The 20,341-nt window shown below is 46.6% G+C and overlaps 1 protein-coding gene across 1 annotated transcript in view; it reads right to left on the bottom strand.

Annotated features, from left to right (window-relative positions):
• The window catches only part of ATP6V0C (ATPase H+ transporting V0 subunit c), a 29,601-nt gene extending 10,437 nt beyond the window's left edge, over positions 1–19,164 (bottom strand). Inside the window, exon 1 of the mRNA XM_024200503.3 lies at positions 19,068–19,164. Coding sequence (XP_024056271.1) covers positions 19,068–19,140 — 73 coding nt within the window. The 5' untranslated portion in view covers positions 19,141–19,164. The remainder of the gene's footprint in view (positions 1–19,067) is intronic.
• Between the last annotated feature and the right edge of the window lie 1,177 nt (positions 19,165–20,341).

Below are 20,341 nucleotides of genomic sequence, written 5' to 3'. Positions count from 1 at the left end.
ATACAGGTAGCCTCTATTGATCTGTGGAAGAGGTTCAATTTTTGCAGAGTTTGAGGTAGTCAGTACAGGCCACCTGGAAGCATAAGAGACTTCGCACCTTGAAGTTCAGCAAGGATGTTCATACTTTGAAGATTAGGAGCCATTCACCACAAATTCCAATTACATAGCCAGACCAGCCATCCCAAACACATTCTACTCACTTGTTCAATTAAGCAGCCATTTTGAGAGTTTTAGGTAAAGAAATCTAAAGATACTTCTCAAGATTTCAGGACTCAGACCCCAAAATGCTCCAAGTTTGAGGTGAATTGAAGAGCAATTCCATGGCAGGCAGCCATTGAGAAGTTTTATATTAAATTATCTTATTTAAAAGTTGAAGTCCAGGCTAATGGGTAAATAGGCTACAAACTGTACAGAGCTATAGCAGTAATACCATAATTCTCAGAGCTGCAATATCTCTCATCAGTCAGGCTTACTGACTACTCTCCTGGACAGAATATGGATGCAAGTTGAGTTGCTGATGTATAAACATCAGATCAGACTTTGCCACATTAATACCCAATTACAATACTCTGCAGTTTACTTCTGTCCACCACTAGTCATCAAGTCTCAAGTTCCTCATTTAATCAGACTAGAAGAAACCATTTCTTTACACATTCTAAAGAAATCTTGAGTGTTTGTAAGAGCAGTGCTAATTAAGTTTTTCCCAAAAAAATAGCTTGTTGGAAGGCAAGAGCACACTTATGATCTTTGATAAAGGATTTTCATCAGGACTCTGGAATGAAAGCTACATATGGAACTCAATTGAGGCAAACTTGGATTACAATTTATATATTGAGACTTAGAGGGAAGGGATCCCACGTCACATTTGGGTTGTTTTACATCATAAGTGGGTCTAGGAAAGGATTTGGCAGCCAAAGGCCTGAATGCTTAGGACAGTATGTAGTCTGCCTGTAAGTAGGTAAGAAACTACAAGTGAAGACTTGTTTCCACAAAATGCTGGAAGCCTGATGTCTCATTTATCACAACCTTTGATCTAACAAGGGTTATATGAAATCAGATTGCTGCATTTACTTTTGTTTTAAAAAGAGTTTCTCAAATGTAGTATGAGTGCAACATACTAGTTCCTCCTTGAAGTACTGAGGGAAGTGGAAGCCAGTTGCTTGTAACTAAGGCTACATTTTAGTCACAGGTATTTTTAGTAGAAGTCACGGACGGGTCATGGGCAGTAAACAAAAATTCATGGCCCCTAACCAGTCTAACTTTTACTAAAAACACCTGTGATTAAAACTTGGGGGGCTGCCTGGGGGCCCTGCAGGTGCTGGGGATGGGGGCTGGGACCTCCACTAGTGCTGGCAGGCTCCCTACCTGGCCCTGCTGCTGCTGCTGGGGGGGAGGGAGGAGGGGCACAGAGTTTGGGTGTGGGAGGGGGCAAGGTGGTCTCTGGTCAGTGCTTACCTGGGGGCTCCCCTGTAGCAGCAACATCCCCCTCACTCAACTCCTAGGCAGAGGTGTGGCCAGGCAGCTCTGCACACTAGCCTGCAGGCACCACCCCTGCAGCTCCCATTGGCTGCAGTTCCTGGCCAATGGGAGCTGCAGGGGCAATGCCCTGGACAAAGGCAGCATGCAGAGCTGCCTGGCCATGCCTCCACCTAGCAGCTGAGCGAGGGGGAGGTCATTGTTGCTGCTTCTGGGGAGTGCCGTAACCTTAAACAGGGGCCACATCTTATCTTTAAGCTAAGCTAGCTAAAGCATTAAGTTAACCCGTTTTCTGCTCTTCCTCCCTCTTTGGCCTCTTGCCACCTGCAAAAAACAAAAAAAAGTTTTTACTCCACACACACACACACACACACACCCACCCACCCCCCTTTAACCCTTCCCAAAATACTTTGCAATGCCTGCAACAGCATTAACATACAATGCTAATCTGCCTCCTCAAAAAAACCCTAAAAAAGGGGGCCATTGGGGTGTAACAGCTGCTTCTTGGGAGTCCCTCACATAAGCACCACCCAGAGCCTGCCTCATCCCATCCTGTGCTGTGCCCCAATCCCCTGCCCCCTCACACACCCACTCTGCTGCTGGGGAGGGTGTGGGGGGGCAGGGGTGGCAGCATGTGTGGGGGCCCAAGACTGCCCCAGCAGTGGATGGTGCAGAAGTCATGGAATCTGTGACAGACTTAGTTACTTCTAAACTAGAGTCAGTGAACACTCAGTTTCTGTTTAAAGGCAGTCAGACTTATCAGGTCAAGCATGATGTGTGAGCAATAGTGTGGGAAAGGCCCTCACTTACCACACACTAAGCAAGCAAGCCTCCACCCTCAGACACCTCTCTATCCAGTATTTCATCTGCTATTTCTAAGATGTTTGTTCTTAGGATAGAGTTACTGGGGTCTTTACTATGCAGCTATCATAGAACAGAATCCTAGAATATCAGGGTTGGAAGGGACCTCAGGAGGTCATCTAGTTCAACCCCCTGCTCAAAGCAGGACCAATCCCCATCTAAATCATCCCAGCCAGGGCTGTGTCAAACTGGACCTTAAAAAGCTTTAAGGAAGGAGGAGATTTCACCACTTCCCTAGGTAACCCATTCCTGTTCTTCACCACTCTCCTAGTGAAAAAGTTTCTTAATATCCAACCTAAAGCTCCTCCACTGCAACTTGAGACCATTACTCACTGTTCTGTCATCTGCTACCACTGAGAAAAGTCTAGATCCATCCTCGTTGGAACCCCCTTTCAGGTAGGGGAAAAGCAGCTATCAACCCCCCCCCCCCATTCTTTTCTTCTGCAGACTAAATAATCCCAGTTCCCTCAGCCTCTCTTCATAAATCATGTGCTCCAGCCCCCTAATCATTTTTGTTCCTTTCCACTGGACTCTAATTTTTCCACTTCCTTCTTGTAGTGTGGGGCCCAAAGCTGGACACAGTACTCCAGATGAGGTCTCATCAATACTGAATAGAGGGGAATGATCACATCCCTCGATCTGCAGGCAATGCTCCTACTAATACAGCCCAAAATGCAGTTAGCCTTCTGGCAACAAGGGCACACTGTTGACTCATATCCAGCTTCTCGTCCACTGTAAACCCTAGGTCCTTTTCTGCAGAACTGCTGCCTAGCCACTTGGTCCCTAGTCTGTAGCAGTGCATGGGATTCTTCTGTCCTAAATGCATGACTCTGCACTTGTCCTTGTTGAACCTCAGATTTCTTTTGGCCCAATCCTCTAATTTGTCTAGGTCCCTCTGTATCCTGTCCCTACCCTCCAGCGTATCTACCACTCCTCCCAGTTTAGTGTCATCTGCAAACCTGCTGAGGGTGCAATCCTCACCATCCTCCAGCTCATGAAGATATTGAACAAAACCGGCCCCAGGACTGACCCTTGGGGCAGTCTGCTGGATACTGGCTGCCAACTAGACATGGAGCCATTGATCACTACCTGTTGAGCCCGATGATCTAGCCAGCTTTCTATCCACCTTATAGTCCATTCATCCAGCCCATACTTCTTTAACTTGCCGGCAAGAATACTGTGGGAGACCGTAGCAAAAGCTTTGCTAAAGTCAAGGAATAACACGTCCACTGCTTTCTGCTCACCCACAGAGTCAGTTATCATAGAAGGCAATTAGGTTAGTCAGTCATGACTTGCCCTCAGTGAAGCCATGCTGACTGTTCCTGATCACTTTCCTCTCCTCTAAGTGCTTCAAAATGGATTCCTTGGGACCTGCTCCATGATTTTTCCAGGGATTGAGGTGAGGCTGACTGGCCTGTAGTTCCCCGCATCATCCTTTTTTTTTTTTTAAAAAAAAAAAAGATGGGCATTACATTAGCCTTCTTCCAGTCATCCAGGACCTCCCCTGATTACCATGAGTTTTCAAAGATAATGGCCAATGGGTCTGCAATCACACCCGACAACTCTTTTACCACCCTTGGACGCAGTGCCTCCGGCCCCATGGTCTTGTGCTCATCCAGCTTTTCTAAATAGTCCTGAATCTCTTTTCCTCCAGAGGGCTGGTCACCTCCTCCCCACACTGTGCTGCTTAGTGCAGTAGTCTGGGAGCAGACCTTGTTTGTGAAGGCAGAGGCAAAGTAGTATTGAGTACATTAGCTTTTTCCACATCCTCTGTAGATGCTTCTCCCAATCTGTGATTTAATCAAGCATGTGCCAGATATATGCCCAAGCACTTCTCTGTAGGACTGTCATTGCCTTGCTCCGGCTGTCGCCATTATCCACTCCATTTAGTGGAGAAGCAACAAGATAGCAGCAGTTCTGTTCCAAAGCAAGAACATAAGCTAGTGTGGTGAACCACAATGCCAAGTTGTTCTCTAGCTGACTGACTTCAGTAAGTGTTAAAGCAAGACTAGTTGTGATCTTGCAGGATGTCAGGAATATGGCTAATTGCCAGGGATCAAATATGTTTAATATTTGTGATTACACATTCTAGTTACATTCCCTGGCACTGAAGTAGACAAAGGACCCTTGGGTCTGCATTTAGAGTGCTTAAGCAATGTTTGATAAGGGTTTGTACTGTGCTATGCACATGGGACTCTTTCCAGCAACTGAGTATGTATAGTTGAGTTATCCTATATAGTTATCCTAATAAGTGTCCTTGTGACAGTTCTGCCAACATAAGATGTGCTCCTGGAAGATTTTACAAGCTTCTTTGCAGAAATATTTCAGGAGATACCAGGCAGGTGCCCAATAGTTCTTTGCTCTCATAGCAAACTGCACCATTCTTAGATATGCCAAATATAAAGGAGACCCTATCCTATAGTAAGGATATTTAACTTGTTAGAAAAATGGCTTAACACCTCAGCTAGTGGACTTTTGGACCTTGCTTTTTGTTTAACAACCTCTTTGGCCCTATGTCAGTAAGTCTAAGTTGACAGGTTCACAAACATGATCCGTTAGGAGTAGAAAACTCCTCAGCCTGTTAAGATTTGCTTCCATGCTGCAGTGGTGAATTTCCTTTACAAGTTTTAGATCAAGAGGCACTTGCTGCTAAGCATACAAAGTTTGAGAGTTATGTGAGCAGACAGCTCAAGTACCAATTGTAATAGAGCATATCCAATGCCACCAGGAGGTGTACTGCATCCTTAATGGCAGTAAGAACAAACCAGCCTCTTCCTTGGGAGGAGGGAAGTCACCTGCCATCCCTTGAATACAAGACTCAGGCCTTGTCTACATGAGCAAGTTGTGCAAAAGGTCTCCAATTCTGGCCAGAAAGTGAATAGCCTAAAATTAAAGCCAAAAGTTTGGCTATAGCTTAATCCTGAAGGCAGAAACAAGTGCATCAGAACAAGATGTTTCCAGATACTGACATGGGGCAAGAACTTTGTCTTTTCAGAAAGACAAGATGTCATGTTCCCCTCCCTACTCAGTTGAAGGCCCTTTATACAGGATTCTCACTCATGAAGAACAAGTAACTTGTCTCAAAAGGAAGAAGTTAGGAGAGGCAAGCATGGGGGGGGGGGGGGGAAGGCCCTAAATTAAAAAAAAAAGAAAAGAAAAAAAAAGACTGACTTAAGTCCTAGGCTGTTCAGAGTTCTAAACATGGTTCTCTAGTAAGTTTGCCAAGGGAACAAACATCTAAAAAAGCCTGAGTTGGGTGGACTAGGAGAAGGCCTTAGTCTGCCTTTGAGTAGCAATCTCAAGGCCCCTCACCTCTGAAGGCCAGAGTGTTGTGTTTGAAGAGGTACTGCTTAGAATTTTGGATTTCTGCCCAGGAGAAGAGACTAGAGTGAGAATCCGGCAGATATGGTATCTTGAATATATAGTCTTGTTACTGGACAGTAACTAGGTTCAAGGAAGTATCTCCATATGAAACTCAGTTTCCAAAATTGGTTAATTTAGATCCTCAGTCCCTGTTCTGGTATTTAAATTAAGTTATTCAAAGTCATAAGCAACAGATCATTTGGATTCAGTGCACACTTAGTAAATGCCATTAGTAACAAATTAAAACAGTAGTGTAACTATAATCTTACAACCCAGAGACTTTACACTAGCAACCATGCCTTGCTCCAGTTAGTGTTTTAAAGCAAGGTTCTCTCCCATTTCAGGAATAGCAGCTGTATGGTCCTATCCAACATGCACACAACTAGTAAGAAAGCATAAGTTCTAGTGGGGCTGGCACTTTATAGCTTACTTGGTGGATCATGTGATTTACCATAAGCTTGAAAGCAGGGCTTTGGAGCCGTGCTCCAGCTCCAGGCAAAAACCTGCAGCTCCCCTGCCCTGGAGCTGCTCCAGGCTCCTCTCCAAAGCCCTGCTTGGAAGTGCTGAGACAGGGTATGGTAAAAGCGTTAAGGGTTACACCATAGGAGCAAACTTGAACACAACAGGTGAGGTAAGGAGAAACTAAAGCCAAGTCTCAAACAGGGGCTGCCCCAATTAGACTGGCCCCCCCATTTTTAAAAGCTTTCATGCGCTACCATGAAGCATGTTAAGTCAGGTGCTGGATCCTTTTGCTGTTTCCTTCTTTGGAAATTTCCCTTGACAATCCCGCAGACTCTCAGCTTGTACAGGACAGCAGCCCATCTATTAAGTAACACAGGCCATCATGAAGCCATTTGTCTGGCATTCTGCTCCCCCTCAGGGAAGAGCAAAGTGTAGGAGATCTTTCATTTAGACTTGATGGAGACAAACTCCAGGGGTAGGCAAACTTTTTGGCCACATCTGAGATTAGAAATTGTATAGTGGGCCATGAACGCTCACAAAATTGGGGTTGGGGTGTGGAAGGGGTGAAGCCTCTGGTTGGGGTGCAGGCTCTGGGGATGGGCCAGAAATGAGGAGATCAGGGTGTAGGGGGCCTCTGGGCTGGGGGGGTGAGGGCTATGGGAATAAGGGGTTTGGGGTGCAGGAGAGTGCTCTGGGCTGAGATCAAGGAGTTCAGAGGATGGGAGGGGTATCAGGGCTGGGGCAGGGGGTTGGGGAGAGGCTCAGGGGTGCAGGTGCCAGGCAGCGCTTACTCCAAGTGGCTCCCAGAAGCAGCGGCATGTCTCTTCTCCAGCTCCTATGCGGAGGCACAGCCAGGCGGTTCTGCACGCTGCCCCGTCTGCAGCTCCCATTGGGGGCGTCATTGGCGTGCAGAGGAGGCCATTGGCACACGTAGGAGCTGGAGGGGGGCCATGCTGCTACTTCTGGCTGGAGCATGGCAAGCCCTAGACCCTGCTCCCCAGCAGGAGCTTGAGGGCCAGCTTAAAACAACTAGTGGGCCAGATCCAGCCTGTGGGCTGAAGTTTGCCCACCCTGATGTAGATTACGAAGCTTACCACCAGCCATAGCTTGTTCAGAGTTAGACACGAGACCCATTCCTTCAATCTCAGCTTTCCTACAGTAGTTACACATTTTTGTACTGTAAATTCACTTCTAATTGGTGTGAACCAATGCCCATGTTCAGTCCAAAGTCATCTTACTTTGAGTGGACTCAACTTTCCCCAGGTTGGTCTGCTCTAGAGGCTACTCCTCATAGAAACAATATTCTACAAGTTACACCCACTCGCAGTACTTCCACAGACTAATCAAGTTCATCTGTACAGACAAGGGAGGAAGAGACTGATACTTTCATCAGTTGCTCAGATACTACAGTGATGGGTGCATATGAGTATCACTCTTCAAAATGATCAGAGTGAAAACCCATGATCAGTTTCACTTGACTGATAAGGACAATGGACAGTAGAAGAAAACATGAAATGGGGGAGAGAAAAGGAAGAGGGAAAAGCTGTATAATGGCTCATATTGCCTTGGGACAGATTGTGATGCCCCACTGACCCAGCTGGGGCTCAGAGCCCTGGAGTTGCAGCACCATGAACTGCTGTTGTAGAGACTCAGAGGAAGGTTCAGCATAGAGAGGCTGAGGGTGAATTAAGACAGGGGACTCTGGTAGACTTGTCTAAAGGAATTGCAGTCAAAATGATAAGAGGAAAGACTTTCAGACTGACTTAGTTAACGAATAGTGCCAGCCAAGTTAGTTGGCAGACAACAGAATCAGTGAAGCAACAAAGCTTCACCTTTGATGCTGGAATCCTTGTTTTCAGCTAGTCAGGGTGTTGTTTGCCGGAAAAGGTGTAGCTCCCCCCCCCCCCCCCCCCCACTGATTTAAAATTGCCTCACTTTCCTGTTCTATTATGTAAGAGTAGGCACATGCTCATCTGTTGCCTAGATTCAAAGCAGCAATAGTTTGATAGCTGGTTTTCCAGAAAGAAACTTGAAAACCAAAATGTTCAGATCATATTACTAGAGACAGCTACTTCAGTGCTCTATGCACATTCAGAAGTGTTTCCACCAAGTGTTCGTTAGGCTTTGTCTACACTGGAACTTTGTCAGCAAAACTTTTGCCGTTCAGGGGTGTTAAAAACACCCTGCTGAATGACAAAAGTTTTACCGATGAAAAGCCCTGTTGTGAACAGCGCTTTGGTCGGCAGGAGAGCTTTCTCCTGCCGACAAACAACAGCTACACTGCACACCTTTTGGTGGCATAGCTGTGGTGGCACAGCCATGTTCCTAAAAGGTAGTGTAGACAGCCTTAGACTAACCTGCTCTTTCCCCAGTACTGCAGTATATATTGCTGTTGAGAAGCTGAGTTTAATGGTCCAAGCACAAAATTAAAGAGAAAACTTGAGTTCCACTCAGATCTGCCACTTACTTCTCTCTTGTCAAGGTCACTTTGAATTCTAATTTTATTCCCCAAAGTGATTATAACCTCTTCAAGATCAGTGTCGTCATCTGCAGATTTTTATAAGCATACTCTCCACTCCATTATCCAAGACATTAATGACAATGTTGTCTATACTGCACCCAGGACAGACCTCTACATGACTGTACTTTGTCCACCCCCTGGTTATATATCAATAGTTTGCTATCATTTGAGTATGGTTTTGCAACCACCCTATAGTAACTTCAACTTTCTAGACTATACTTCCCTAGTTACATTGAGACTGTCATGTGGGACCATGAAAGCCTTAATAAAATCAGTATCACATCTACAGCTTCCCCATCCACTGCCTTCCAGTACCCTGTCAAAGAAGGAAATCAGGGTGGCTTGGTATGACTGTTCGACTTGATCATGTTGCTTAATACTTGTAGTTGCTTACAAACCTATTTATTTGTTTCAGTAGCTTTCTAGGTATCAAAGCTAGGCTGACTAATCTGTAGTTCCCCAGGTCCTCTGTTTCCTTTTTTTTTTTTTTTAAATAGGTACTATGTATGCCCTTTTCCAGCCCTCTGGGATCTCTCCCATCCTCCACGAGCTCTCAAGGATAATTGCTAACAGTTAGTTCCTAGGGTGCACTTCACCAGGCCTTGCTGACATGAATACAGCTAACTTACCTAAATATGCTTTAACCTGATCTTTCCCCATTCTGGCTTGCATTCCTTCCCCCGCCTAATATTGTGACCAGATACTTAATTTACTTTTTTTAGTGAAGACTGTAGGAAAATAAGTGTTAAACTCTTCAGGCTTCTTCACTTATTAGCCTCTTCCCTCTGCTAAGTAGAGGACATATACTGTGCTTCATCTTTCTCTTGCTCCTAGTGTATTTATGAAACCGTATTGCATTTTGTCCCTTGCTAAGTACCGTAACTCCTTTTGCACCTTAGCCTTTCTGACTTTTTTCCGTATGCCTGTCTTGTGCTCATTCTTAGCAGTTTGTCCACGTTTCCCTTTTGAAAAATCAAAAAGGAACCCTACATCATTCAGGATGGAGCCACTTTGGACTAATAGTGAGAGGCTAGTCTTTCCTTTGCATTGGGATACCTTGCAGTTGTGCTTCTAATAGTCTCCTTGAAACAGTCAGCTCATGACAGCAATATTTTATTCTTCAATATTGTGATACCTATTAAACATGTGCATGAATTTATGGTTTGTAGTAACATACAGAGCATACGCTGCCTTTCAGGGCTGCAGGCATCTTGTATGACCATGGGAGGGTAGTGCCTCCTAGGCAGACTTGATTATTGGCAGCCTAAAGCCAGATGCTGGTTTCTTCTGCCAATGGACCAAAAAGGTGAATTGAGCAAGTCAGAGAAATCAGACTGAAATCAACAAGATGAAATTCAATAAAAGCAAGAAAAAAAAAATCAAATGCACAAATACAATATGGGGGATAACTGGGGGTAGCATGAAATGCTGAACTCTTGAATCTGGGGGTTATGGTGGACTCATGCAACTTGTGATCAACAATGTGATGCACTTGTGTAAGAGGCTATATCATTCTAGGATTTATTAACCTAACTGTCCAGTTCTACTCAGCACCAGAAAGGCTGCAGCTAGAATATGGTGTCCAGATCTTCCTTGAAGCTCAGCAAACTGGAGACATCCCAGAGAAGAACTACAAAAATGAGAGAAGATTTAGAAAACCTAACCCGTGAGGAAAGCTTAGAAACTAGGTATGTTTAGTCCCAAGAAATCGGGGGGGGGGGGGGGGGGGAGGAGAGAAGAGGAGAAGAATGATCAGATGAGTCTTCCAATATGTTAATTGATGTCAATGAGAATAGTGATAAATTGTTCCCCGTATCCACTGAAGGTAGGAGAAGCAGTAATTAGCTTAATCCACAGCAAGGGAGATTTAGGTTAAATGTTAGGAAAAAAAACCTTTCTAATTATAAGTGTACTACCTCAGTGCAGGGGACTGAACTAAATGACCCTCTGGAGGTCTCTTCCAGCCCTGCATTTCTAGGATTCTGTGTTGGTGGCAATACTAACTAAGATAAAAGTTCTAATGCGAGACGGGGGGGGGGGGAAGGGGGGACGGACCCACACACGACGACCACACACACTGTCAGCCAGGCAGATTCATTGAAATTTAGCTATCCAGTGTGATAAAATAATTCCAAGCCAGTCCATAGATGCTATGAATTTATGGTAGTGAAAGAACCCAGCAGGCAGAGAAATTCTGTAAATGGGCCCTTGTTTGATACAAGTCTTGCAGCAATGATAAAAAGAACCAACATGCACAAGACTACCCATCTGCTATTTCTGAGATATAGCAAAGCAGTATTTCCTCCATCAGAAATCTTCCATCTGCTTGCAGTCTAAGCAAAGCATGATCTTGTTTTAGGACAAATTCAGGAGATTAAGTGAAACTGCATATAGGATTATGGCCTTAAATTATGATCAGGGTTGAAAGTGTTTGAGACTCCAATAACTCTTAACACAGCAACCCTCCAATGTGAAGTCTCCACTGGTAAAATGCAGAAGCAGACCACTTGGTCTTGAAACCAACCAACCATGCCTCTATTTCCTTTTCTGCTGGGTAAGGATGTGCTGTAGGATTCAGAACATGGAAAGAATTATAGAATTTGACCACGCAACAGCATCTGACATTTAGCCACCCACACATTTTACAGACTGGAAACAGGGGGGGGGGGTGAATGCTATTTAAACCACAAGAAATTTAGATCTGACCACCAAGTAAGCAGTCTTAAGATATCCAAATACATCAAGGTCACAGTAGCCTGTCAGATGCTGCTAGTGGCCACCACAGTACTAGCTGACCAAAACAAGTTCTGCTAGCTATTTACTATAATCAGAAATCAGTGTTCAAACCCAAAACAAATGACTATATGCAATACTGTTTCCACATCAAGCCTGCCACGACAGAACAAGCCTTGAACATTTTTTTTTTTAATTTAAATAAAAAAAAGTCTGAAATACAAGCCTCACAAGAAACAGTACACAAGACTTATTCAAGTTAGAAACGTATGACTTTTAAAGAGTTTTGTACATAGCAAGTCTACTACATTAATTGCCACTGAGCTCAGACGTTCTTTATGCAGAGTCTTAAAGCCCTGCCTCCCTCCCCAGAGAGGCTAGGTAGCTTCTCACCTCTAAAGTCAGTTAATTGTTTCAAAATAAACGCTTAGGCAAGAAGCACTGGAACATACTGTAGTGCTACATCCCAGTTAGAAGTGCTACATGACATTGTCAATTTTAATGCTACACGTACAATTTTAAGTCTGCATGTTCAGTAACAGATCACATATGAACAAGATATTGCCTCATTTAGTACAGATGCTCCCCAACTAACGCAAGCGTTCCATTTCGGAATGCCTTGCATAACTCGAATTTCGCACAAGTCTGAAACGTATCTCCGACCATTATGCCAAAAAAACCTATTTCTAGCTTATGGAACTTTTTCCGTAAACTTGGATTTCCGTATGTTGGTTTACATAACTCAGGGAGCCGTCTGTGTACCCTAAATTGACAGGAATGTCAGCAAGACTCAGCTGATGACCAGCAGTTCAGAAGCAAACATGGAACTAGAAAAGTAACTGAATGAGTGACAAATCTATGCCCAGTCTAAGTCTGTATAAATGATTGCAGCTTTCCAGAGCCTAGTTTAGGATAGTTTACCAATCTCTTAAAGAAGGGAACTAACAGTAGTATGAATTTGTTAGCTTTAGGACTCATTCATATAAAGCTTCATCAGATGTAATAAAACATTACTAGTCTTCACAAAAAGTAATCCCTTTAATCTGTTGACAGGACTAGTTCACAGCCAGATAGTCCCTAGTACTCCTTCACTTCAGTTGTGTATGCTCACACATCAAGAGCAGGTTTCAAGACCCAAGTATCAGAGGGGTAGCTGTGTTAGTCTGAATCTGTAAAAAGCAACAGAGGGTCCTGTGGCACCTTTAAGACTAACAGAAATATTGGGAGCATAAGCTTTCGTGGGTAAGAACCTCACTTCAGATGCAAGTAATGGAAATTTCCAGAGGCAGGTATAAATCAGTATGGAGATAACGAGGTTAGTTCAATCAGGGAGGGCGAGGTGCTCCTTGTTATCTCCATACTGATTTATACCTGCCTCTGGAAATTTCCATTACTTGCATCTGAAGAAGTGAGGTTCTTACCCACGAAAGCTTATGCTCCCAATACTTTTGTTAGTCTTAAAGGTGCCACAGGACCCTCTGTTGCTTTTTTCAAGACCCAGTCATTATGTAAAAGTGAAGAGCTCAATGCCACAATATCTTCCTGCAGTAGGTATCTAGCATTCAGGATATGAACGTTAGGCATTAACAAGTTACTTGAAGGGTGTTGAGGCATATCTAGTGAGCTGAAGTGAAACAATTCAAGTAGAGTTGGCAAACTATGGCCCGTGGGCCAAATCCAGCCACACCAGGTGTTTTATTCTGGCCCTCAAGCTCCCGCTGGGGAGCAGGGTCTCCAGCTTGACCCCCTCTAGCACTCCAGCCGGGGAGAGGGACCGGGTGCTGTGCCCTGTGGCTCCCAGAAGCAGCTGTAGGATGAGGATTTTATATTTGTATTAGAGGTTATAATGTAGTATGTATTAATGTATGATCTGATCATCCTGCCAGCCACCCTTTTTGAATAGCAGAAAGGAATGACCCTCTAGGACATATGCATCTGAGATGCATTTCTACCAATGTCTGTACGGATGTTAAGGCAGGGACAGACGAGAACAATCCTTATGGCCAATTATGGTCACCCTCTTGTAGAGAAAGTTGTATTATAAAAGATGGGGTCTTGTTTCCTATATGCATTACAAATTAGGCCCTTTAGTTAAATATAGATTTCTTTGTTTTAAGGTTTAGTTAGTAAGACAGGATCTTGTTTGTCTATATTAATGAGATTAGAGGCATGCTGAAGGCCTGGGCCCACATGTGAACTGTTTTGGTCACAATATTTAGTAAGGTTTCATTTACGATGTCTTTTTTGCTCAACATAAAACACTGCTGTTGGTATACCTTTGAAGGTCTCTGTAAAAGTCTGCGTGTGAATGAGGAGTGTATGCATCAGGATAAGAAGGTCTGAAGGCAAAGTCAGATGGTGAAGAAAGGAGGAGTGAAGAGAACCATCAACGCACATCCATAATTGAGGAAGGGCAGACTGACAACCCTGTGGTGCAGGCTGGCACCCCTAAAGACAAGATGATTGATTAAATCGAAACCAGGACAGGATGAGCCTCTCGGAGGTGCTTTGAAGTGTTAACATCAAAAGATAACACCAATTAAGGAGTAACCGGTCATAAATGACACAGCAAAATCCATTGACTTCAACAGAGAAAAAGGACTGTAAGAATAGGGTACTTTGCCATGGAACTTTGGGTTCGTCTTGCCACAACTCCAGGAGCATTGGATCGCGACCAACAGAGCCCAGCTCCCCTCTGCGACCAATCTGGCTGGCCACTAGACTGATCCAGACTCTGGACTGGTAACTATAAACATTGACTGGCAGGACTATGTGCATGGTGGGTGTGTGCGTGCATGAGCGAGAGAGACTGAAAAGCATATGCTAACTGCTGTATTCTCAATAAATGCAGTGTATTGCCTTTTCCCCTGAAAAACATCTGGTGTGCTTTCTATAAGTACAACACAGCCACATGGCCCCCCCACTGGCTCCTACATGTAGGGGCAGCCAGGGGCCTCTGCCCCAAGCCCTGCCCCTGCAGCTCCCATTGCAGGGGCAGTGCCTGCTGATGGGGCAGCATGCAGAGTCACTTGAGGTAAGCGCTGCTGGGAGCCTGTACCTGAGCCTCCCCCCATGCCCCAACCTCCTGCCCCAGCCCTGATCCTCCTCCCATTCTCCAAACCCCTCGATCCCAGTCCAGAGCACTCCAAACTCCCCAACCCCACCCTGGAACCCTCACCCTCTCCTGCACCCCAACCCCAATTTTGTGAGCATTCATGGCCTGCCATACAATTTCTATTTCCAGATCTGGCCCTCAGGCCAAAAAGTTTGCCCACCCCTGAATTAGGGAGACAGGGTGGGTGAGGTAATATCTTTCTCACCAACAGAAGTTGGTCCAATAGAGACAAGTTTTTGAGCTTACACAGAATGACCTGAAGAAGAGCTCTGCGTAAGCTTAAAAGCTTCTCTCACCACCTAAGCCCTAGCATAGATGCCCAGGTCAATGGAAGAATTCTGTCATCATAGCTACACTAGAACCTCAGTTACAAACCTCTTGGGAATGGAGGTTATGCGCAACTCTGAACACCATGTTATGGTTGTTTTCAAGCGTTTACAAATGAACATTGACTTAATATAGCTTTGAAACTTTTAAACAGCATTTTTCTTCTGCATAGTACTTGTTTCATTTAAATTGACAGTAGAGAAACAGTTTCCTTACCTTTTCAAAAAAATGTTTAAGTAGTTTACATTAAACATTACTGTACTGTTTGCTTTTTTTGGCCTCTGCTGCTGCCTGATTGCATACATCAGGTTCCAATTGAGGTGTGTGGTTGACAGGTCAGTTTGTAACAGGTTCTACTGGGGGTGGATTTACTATAGAGATAGAACAAAGCCTTCCACCATTGTTGTACTTCAGCGGCATAAGCACAGGTTTTGAGTAGTTTTAGGGGTTCAATTCCTTCCAACTCAACAGAACCACCTACTCTTCCAAAATGGGTGCCAAGGGATTAAAGAACAGGAGTACTTGTGGCACCTTAGAGACAAACAAATGGTTTAAAAAGGTATGTCATTGGGTTTTCAAATGAATCAGAACACTTGGTAGGGTTTGGCTATCCAAGCTGTTAAGACCACCACCTTCTGTTTATTCAAATTCTGTGAAATCCTCTTCACCCCAATTCAGTTTCTTTCCCAAGGAACGACCATATGCCCACCATTTTCCTCCTCCAGCCTTATAAGCCATCCTCTGGCAGATGAGGGTTAGACAGCCATCTAGAGCTATATTATGCAGGAGTCTGACTGTGGGCAGAGTTGCTTCTATATACCCAAGACTGCAGTACATTGCCTTGACAGGACTATCACTGCTGATCCAGACAACAGCATTCAAGACTTGGCGATGACCCACTGGCCCACCCTGTCCTGCAGGCAACTTAAAGTCTGTGCTCCAGCAGTTTCTCAGCAATGACTGAAGAGCAATACCAACCATCTACATCAGTGGTCTCCAACCTTTTTACACCCAAGATCACTTAGAATTTAAGGGCAACCCAGGATCTACCCCACCCCTTCCCCAAGGCCCCACCCCACTCACTCTCCCACCCTCACTCACTTTCACTGGGCTGGGGCAGGGGGTGGGGTATGGGATCTGGGCTGGAGCTGAGGGGTTCACAGTGTGGGAGGGGCTCTGGACTGAGCCACGGGTTGGAGTGGAGGAGGTGAGTGGTGCAAGCTCTGGGAGGGCTCCAGTTTGAGTGCCGGAGAGGGCTCAGGGCTGGTTTGGGGTGCTGGCTCTGGGAGGAGGCTCAGGGCTGGGATGCAGCTTCCTACCGGGCAGCACTTCCCTCCTGGGGCTCCTGGTCAGTGGTGCAGTGTGGCTGCCGCTAAGGCAGGCTCCCTGCCTATCCAGGCTCATGCTGCTCCCAGAAGGGAGCAACATGCCACTGCAGCCCTGGGGGCGGGGGAGCCAACACATGGCTCTGTGCACTGCCCCTCTGCAAGCACCAACCCCGCAGCTCCCATTGGCCACAGCTCCCTGTTCCTGGCCCATAGGAGCTGCGGGGTCAGTGCTTGCAGGCAGGGGCAGTGCGCAGAAGGAGACCTCTGCCCCCTCCCCCCGGGGCCACACTGGCCACTTCCAGGAACGGTGTGGGGCCAGAGCAGGCAGGGAGCCTATTTTAGCGTCAGCCCCACTGTGCTGCTGGAGATCGTGATTGACCAGTTGGTGACCACTGATCTACATCATAACACTCTACTGCAGAGAATAGCATCTACATGCAGAACCCATGAAAGTAGCTAATACGGGAAACTAAAGGACACCACCAATGAATCAATAAGGATCTTTCTGTCTACTGCTTGCAAGTGTAGGTATGACATTTTGGACTTTATACCAAAAATCTCCCATCCAGCAGGCTAATCTTCCACAAGCCTACTGGTACAGCAGAGACCTAGGTGTTTAGTATCCAGATCATGTTGTGTTGGTGACCAAATGAGGAATGAGTTGCCCAGTGTACATTGCAGAAGAGCTGTAACAGATACTTAAGATTTTTATTTATTGATTTAAATTCAGTTGTATAAAGTTGGGGGTGTCAATTAAATGGCAGCACATGAAATGCAAAAGTTAGCTTTATAACCATTAACAAATCATCATATGTCAGAATATACAGTCAATATCTTTAAATTGAAGTAGGAAGTTCTCAAGCAGCATCTCCCACTTTGCCTAAGTTTCAATCAATGGAATTTTGTCCATTTGTGTACACAGTGAAACTGATGTTTATTGACATCTAAAAATAAAAACCTAATCCTTCCAAGCATAATTTTATCTAAAGATCTTTGGAGGCACTCTCATCTACAAATGGAAGTATGGAGAGGCTGGCTAGTTTCTGCTTGTGTAATGATCTTCATTTTAAAAGAGGTTAATTCACCTGCCTACTTAAGGAATATCTGCATATATTTTGAACTAAGCAAGGATGACTTGTGTATATTGCAAGTGTCAGACATTGGAGTAAAAATGGCTAGTCATAGCTGGGAAAAGTTGAAGTAGTAATGCAATGGTTTACATACTATTTTGTCAGTGGCCTTTGCCATATTTACAGTTTTATATAACAGAACTAAATACAGACTTTTCAAACACAAGTCAGTATTGCACCAATGTAGTCCTTTGTGTAGAGAGTACAAAAAAGGACTGGGTGATTGTGCAAAGCCTGTGAAGGATTCACTGCTTTGAGTGTAGTGGCTGAAAGTGACAGGAGTGGTTTCCTTTAGATTTTCCCCATATATGAAGTGAAAGAATGTTCCACATAGCTTTTTATTCTACAAGAAGAAGAAAGTTCCTAGAAGGTGTCAGTGACATATTTGCTTAATGCTATGATTAACACATCTAATTCATTGGACTGAAGACCACATACCTCAGAAGAGCTGGTTGGTTAACCAAGGTTTACATTTATACTGACATTTAGAATTTGTCAAAGTTTAGTCTGTCAAGTACTAACAGCCAAACTTAATCCATATCCTTAAGAAAGTGATCTAAATTTACATCATTTAGGTTGGATGGAATTTAAGTTACTTGTTAAAGGTGACCATAGCTTCATAAGCCTGAGACAACACTTACTAGTAGTCATATGACCCTGTATCCACCATCAGCTCTGGGGTCACTCACTAAGTCAGAAACTCACTCAAAATGGTCCTGTTTTCTTGGTAGCCAGTGGGTTAGCTCAGTACTCAGATTTACAGTAAGTGGTAAATATTTGCCCTGGTCTCCTGAATTGGAGAGACCAGGTATTGTAGATCAACCACTTACATGCTCCCTCTTTGCAAGGCTTCTATTGGTCAGAAATGTGGACACCTATTCAGCCATATGGAAACAGCCCCCCAATCCACAGCAGCATTGTCCTTACAGCACATTTACTAGGAAAAGCCCTCTCGGGAGAGCACCTGTACCAAGTACCCTAGCAAGATGGTTTAGCTAGCTCAGGCCATCGCAATAGGCTTTTTGCCACGCACAATTCTTTCCTACCACCCCCCCACACCCTCCCTGCAGTCAGGTGATCAGCCGGGGGCTCCTCCACCAGTTGTCTCCCCAGTGACGTCAGCCTCACAGACCCTCTGCGTCTCACCCTGGAGACCCCTCCCTCCGGAAGCTTCCGAGCGCCTCCCGTAGCCCGGATAGAGCAGCTGGGAAGGGTTAGCGGCAGCAGGCGGAGAGAGCCGAAGAGCTTCGTTAGGGGGAGCAGCAGCAAGCGACGGGAACTGCAGGCTCGGCGGGGTCCGCCCCCGCCGTAACAAGCCGAAAACCCAGCGTATAGGCCACCCCCGCCCATACCATGCCCGTGGAGCAGACAGCGGCGTCCTGGCTGCCTTGCGGTGGAGCCGCTCCTACCTCCCAGACAGCCCCTAGACGCTCGCAGAGCGCGGTCAAAAGGGACAGCCGGGGGCGAGCCCGACCTCCACCCCCAAAGCACTGCCGAACAGCAAGCCCTCTGCTAACACCCCCCCGCCCGTCAGTTGTCACTCCCCAGGTCCCGGAAGCGCGAGACTCCCCTACACCCCATCGCGGGGTTACTACAGTCTTCGCCCCCGCCCGAGGGCCAGAAAGAGCCTCCCACTCCCCCCGGGTAAGGGCGCAGGCTCCTCCAGCACCACGCAACCACCCAGCGAGGGAAAGCAACTCTCGCCCCCGGACCGCCGAGAGCTCGGGAAGGGAAGGAGCCGGGGGTCTCACCGCTAAAGACCATGGCGGCAGAGGCGCCCATCACGGCGAAGAAGGAGGCGTACGCGGGAGCGTCTTCGGACATGGCTAGGCGGTGCCGGGCCGGGGTCGGTGCCGGTGCTTGCGCGGAGCTGACGGTCTCCTTCTGCCTAGGGCCTCGGGCTCCTCCTCAGACAATGCTCAGCGACAAAACTGCGGAGGCCGCGCTGGGACGGGGTCGGGGCACAAGCCGAGCTGAAGGGATCGGACGCAGGAAGCGGTGACAGCGCGGGCGCTCGACTGGGTGCCTACTGACGTGCGCTGCCTACGGACGCTGCGCTCTAAATACCCAACCACCGCAGGACAAAATGGCGGCCGCCGACCGGTCACGTGACCCGCCCGCCGGCGTTCCCTCCTTCCCCCGCCCCTCGGGGATCAGACCACTCACAGCCAGGTGGGTTTCACGCCTCACTCATGGACATGCAAACGCCATTCCCCAGCCTACAACACCGTCAAGCACATTATTCCCCGTTACAAATCAAACAGGTCCCATCCGTCGGTCTCCAAGAGGCGTGAGAGAGAATCTGAATATCACCTTCCCCCTTCTTCCTTGCGCAGATGGTTTAGTCCACTCCCTACTTCACTTCCTCCCGGCGAAGGGTCCGCCGCGTCGGCCACAGCTGAGCGTGATTCAGCGCACATTAGCATATGGGGCGTGTCCAGCACAGCAAGCCCCGCCTCTCTTCGAGCTGCGAAGAGATAAGGACTGTGGGGTGGGGGCGTTTTTCTTGGGGTTCAGGGAGCGGGGGGAGGGTAATGACTTACGTCAGAGCAAGTGCAGCGCACGGGGCAATTGCCTAGGCCAGCGCCCAGAATCCCCAGCTCTTTCCTGGACAGCAGGATGCTCCAGAGGCCTGGGGGCTAGAGATGCTGGGCTGCTGAGCATATAGAAAAATGGAGTAAACTCTGTCATTATATGTATAGGTGACAGTCTGCTGGGTACCTTATAGTCATAAGACCAGCCACGCTGGGTCAGACCCAGGGCCGGCTCTAGGCACCAGCAAAACAAGCTGATGCTTGGGGCGGCACATTTTTAGGGGCGGCATGGCTGGCGCCAGAATGCCGCCCCTAAAAATGTGCCGCGGCCGCCCTAGCTCACCTCCGCTGTTGCTGCCTGGGAGGGAGGGGGAGATCCTGAGCGGCCGCGGCGCGCGAAAAAGCCGTTTCGCGCGCCACTCCTCCCCCTCCCTCCCAGGCTTGAGAGCCTGGGAGGGAGGGGGAGGAGCGGCGCCCGCGCCGCGGCCGCT

The sequence above is a fragment of the Terrapene carolina genome, unplaced genomic scaffold, assembly GCF_002925995.2.
Source record: "Terrapene carolina triunguis isolate 2854851 unplaced genomic scaffold, T_m_triunguis-2.0 Scaffold67, whole genome shotgun sequence".
Taxonomy (NCBI): domain Eukaryota; kingdom Metazoa; phylum Chordata; order Testudines; family Emydidae; genus Terrapene; species Terrapene triunguis.
The sequence above is the reverse complement of the archived record's forward strand: the minus strand, read 5'-3'. Positions and strand labels throughout refer to the sequence as shown.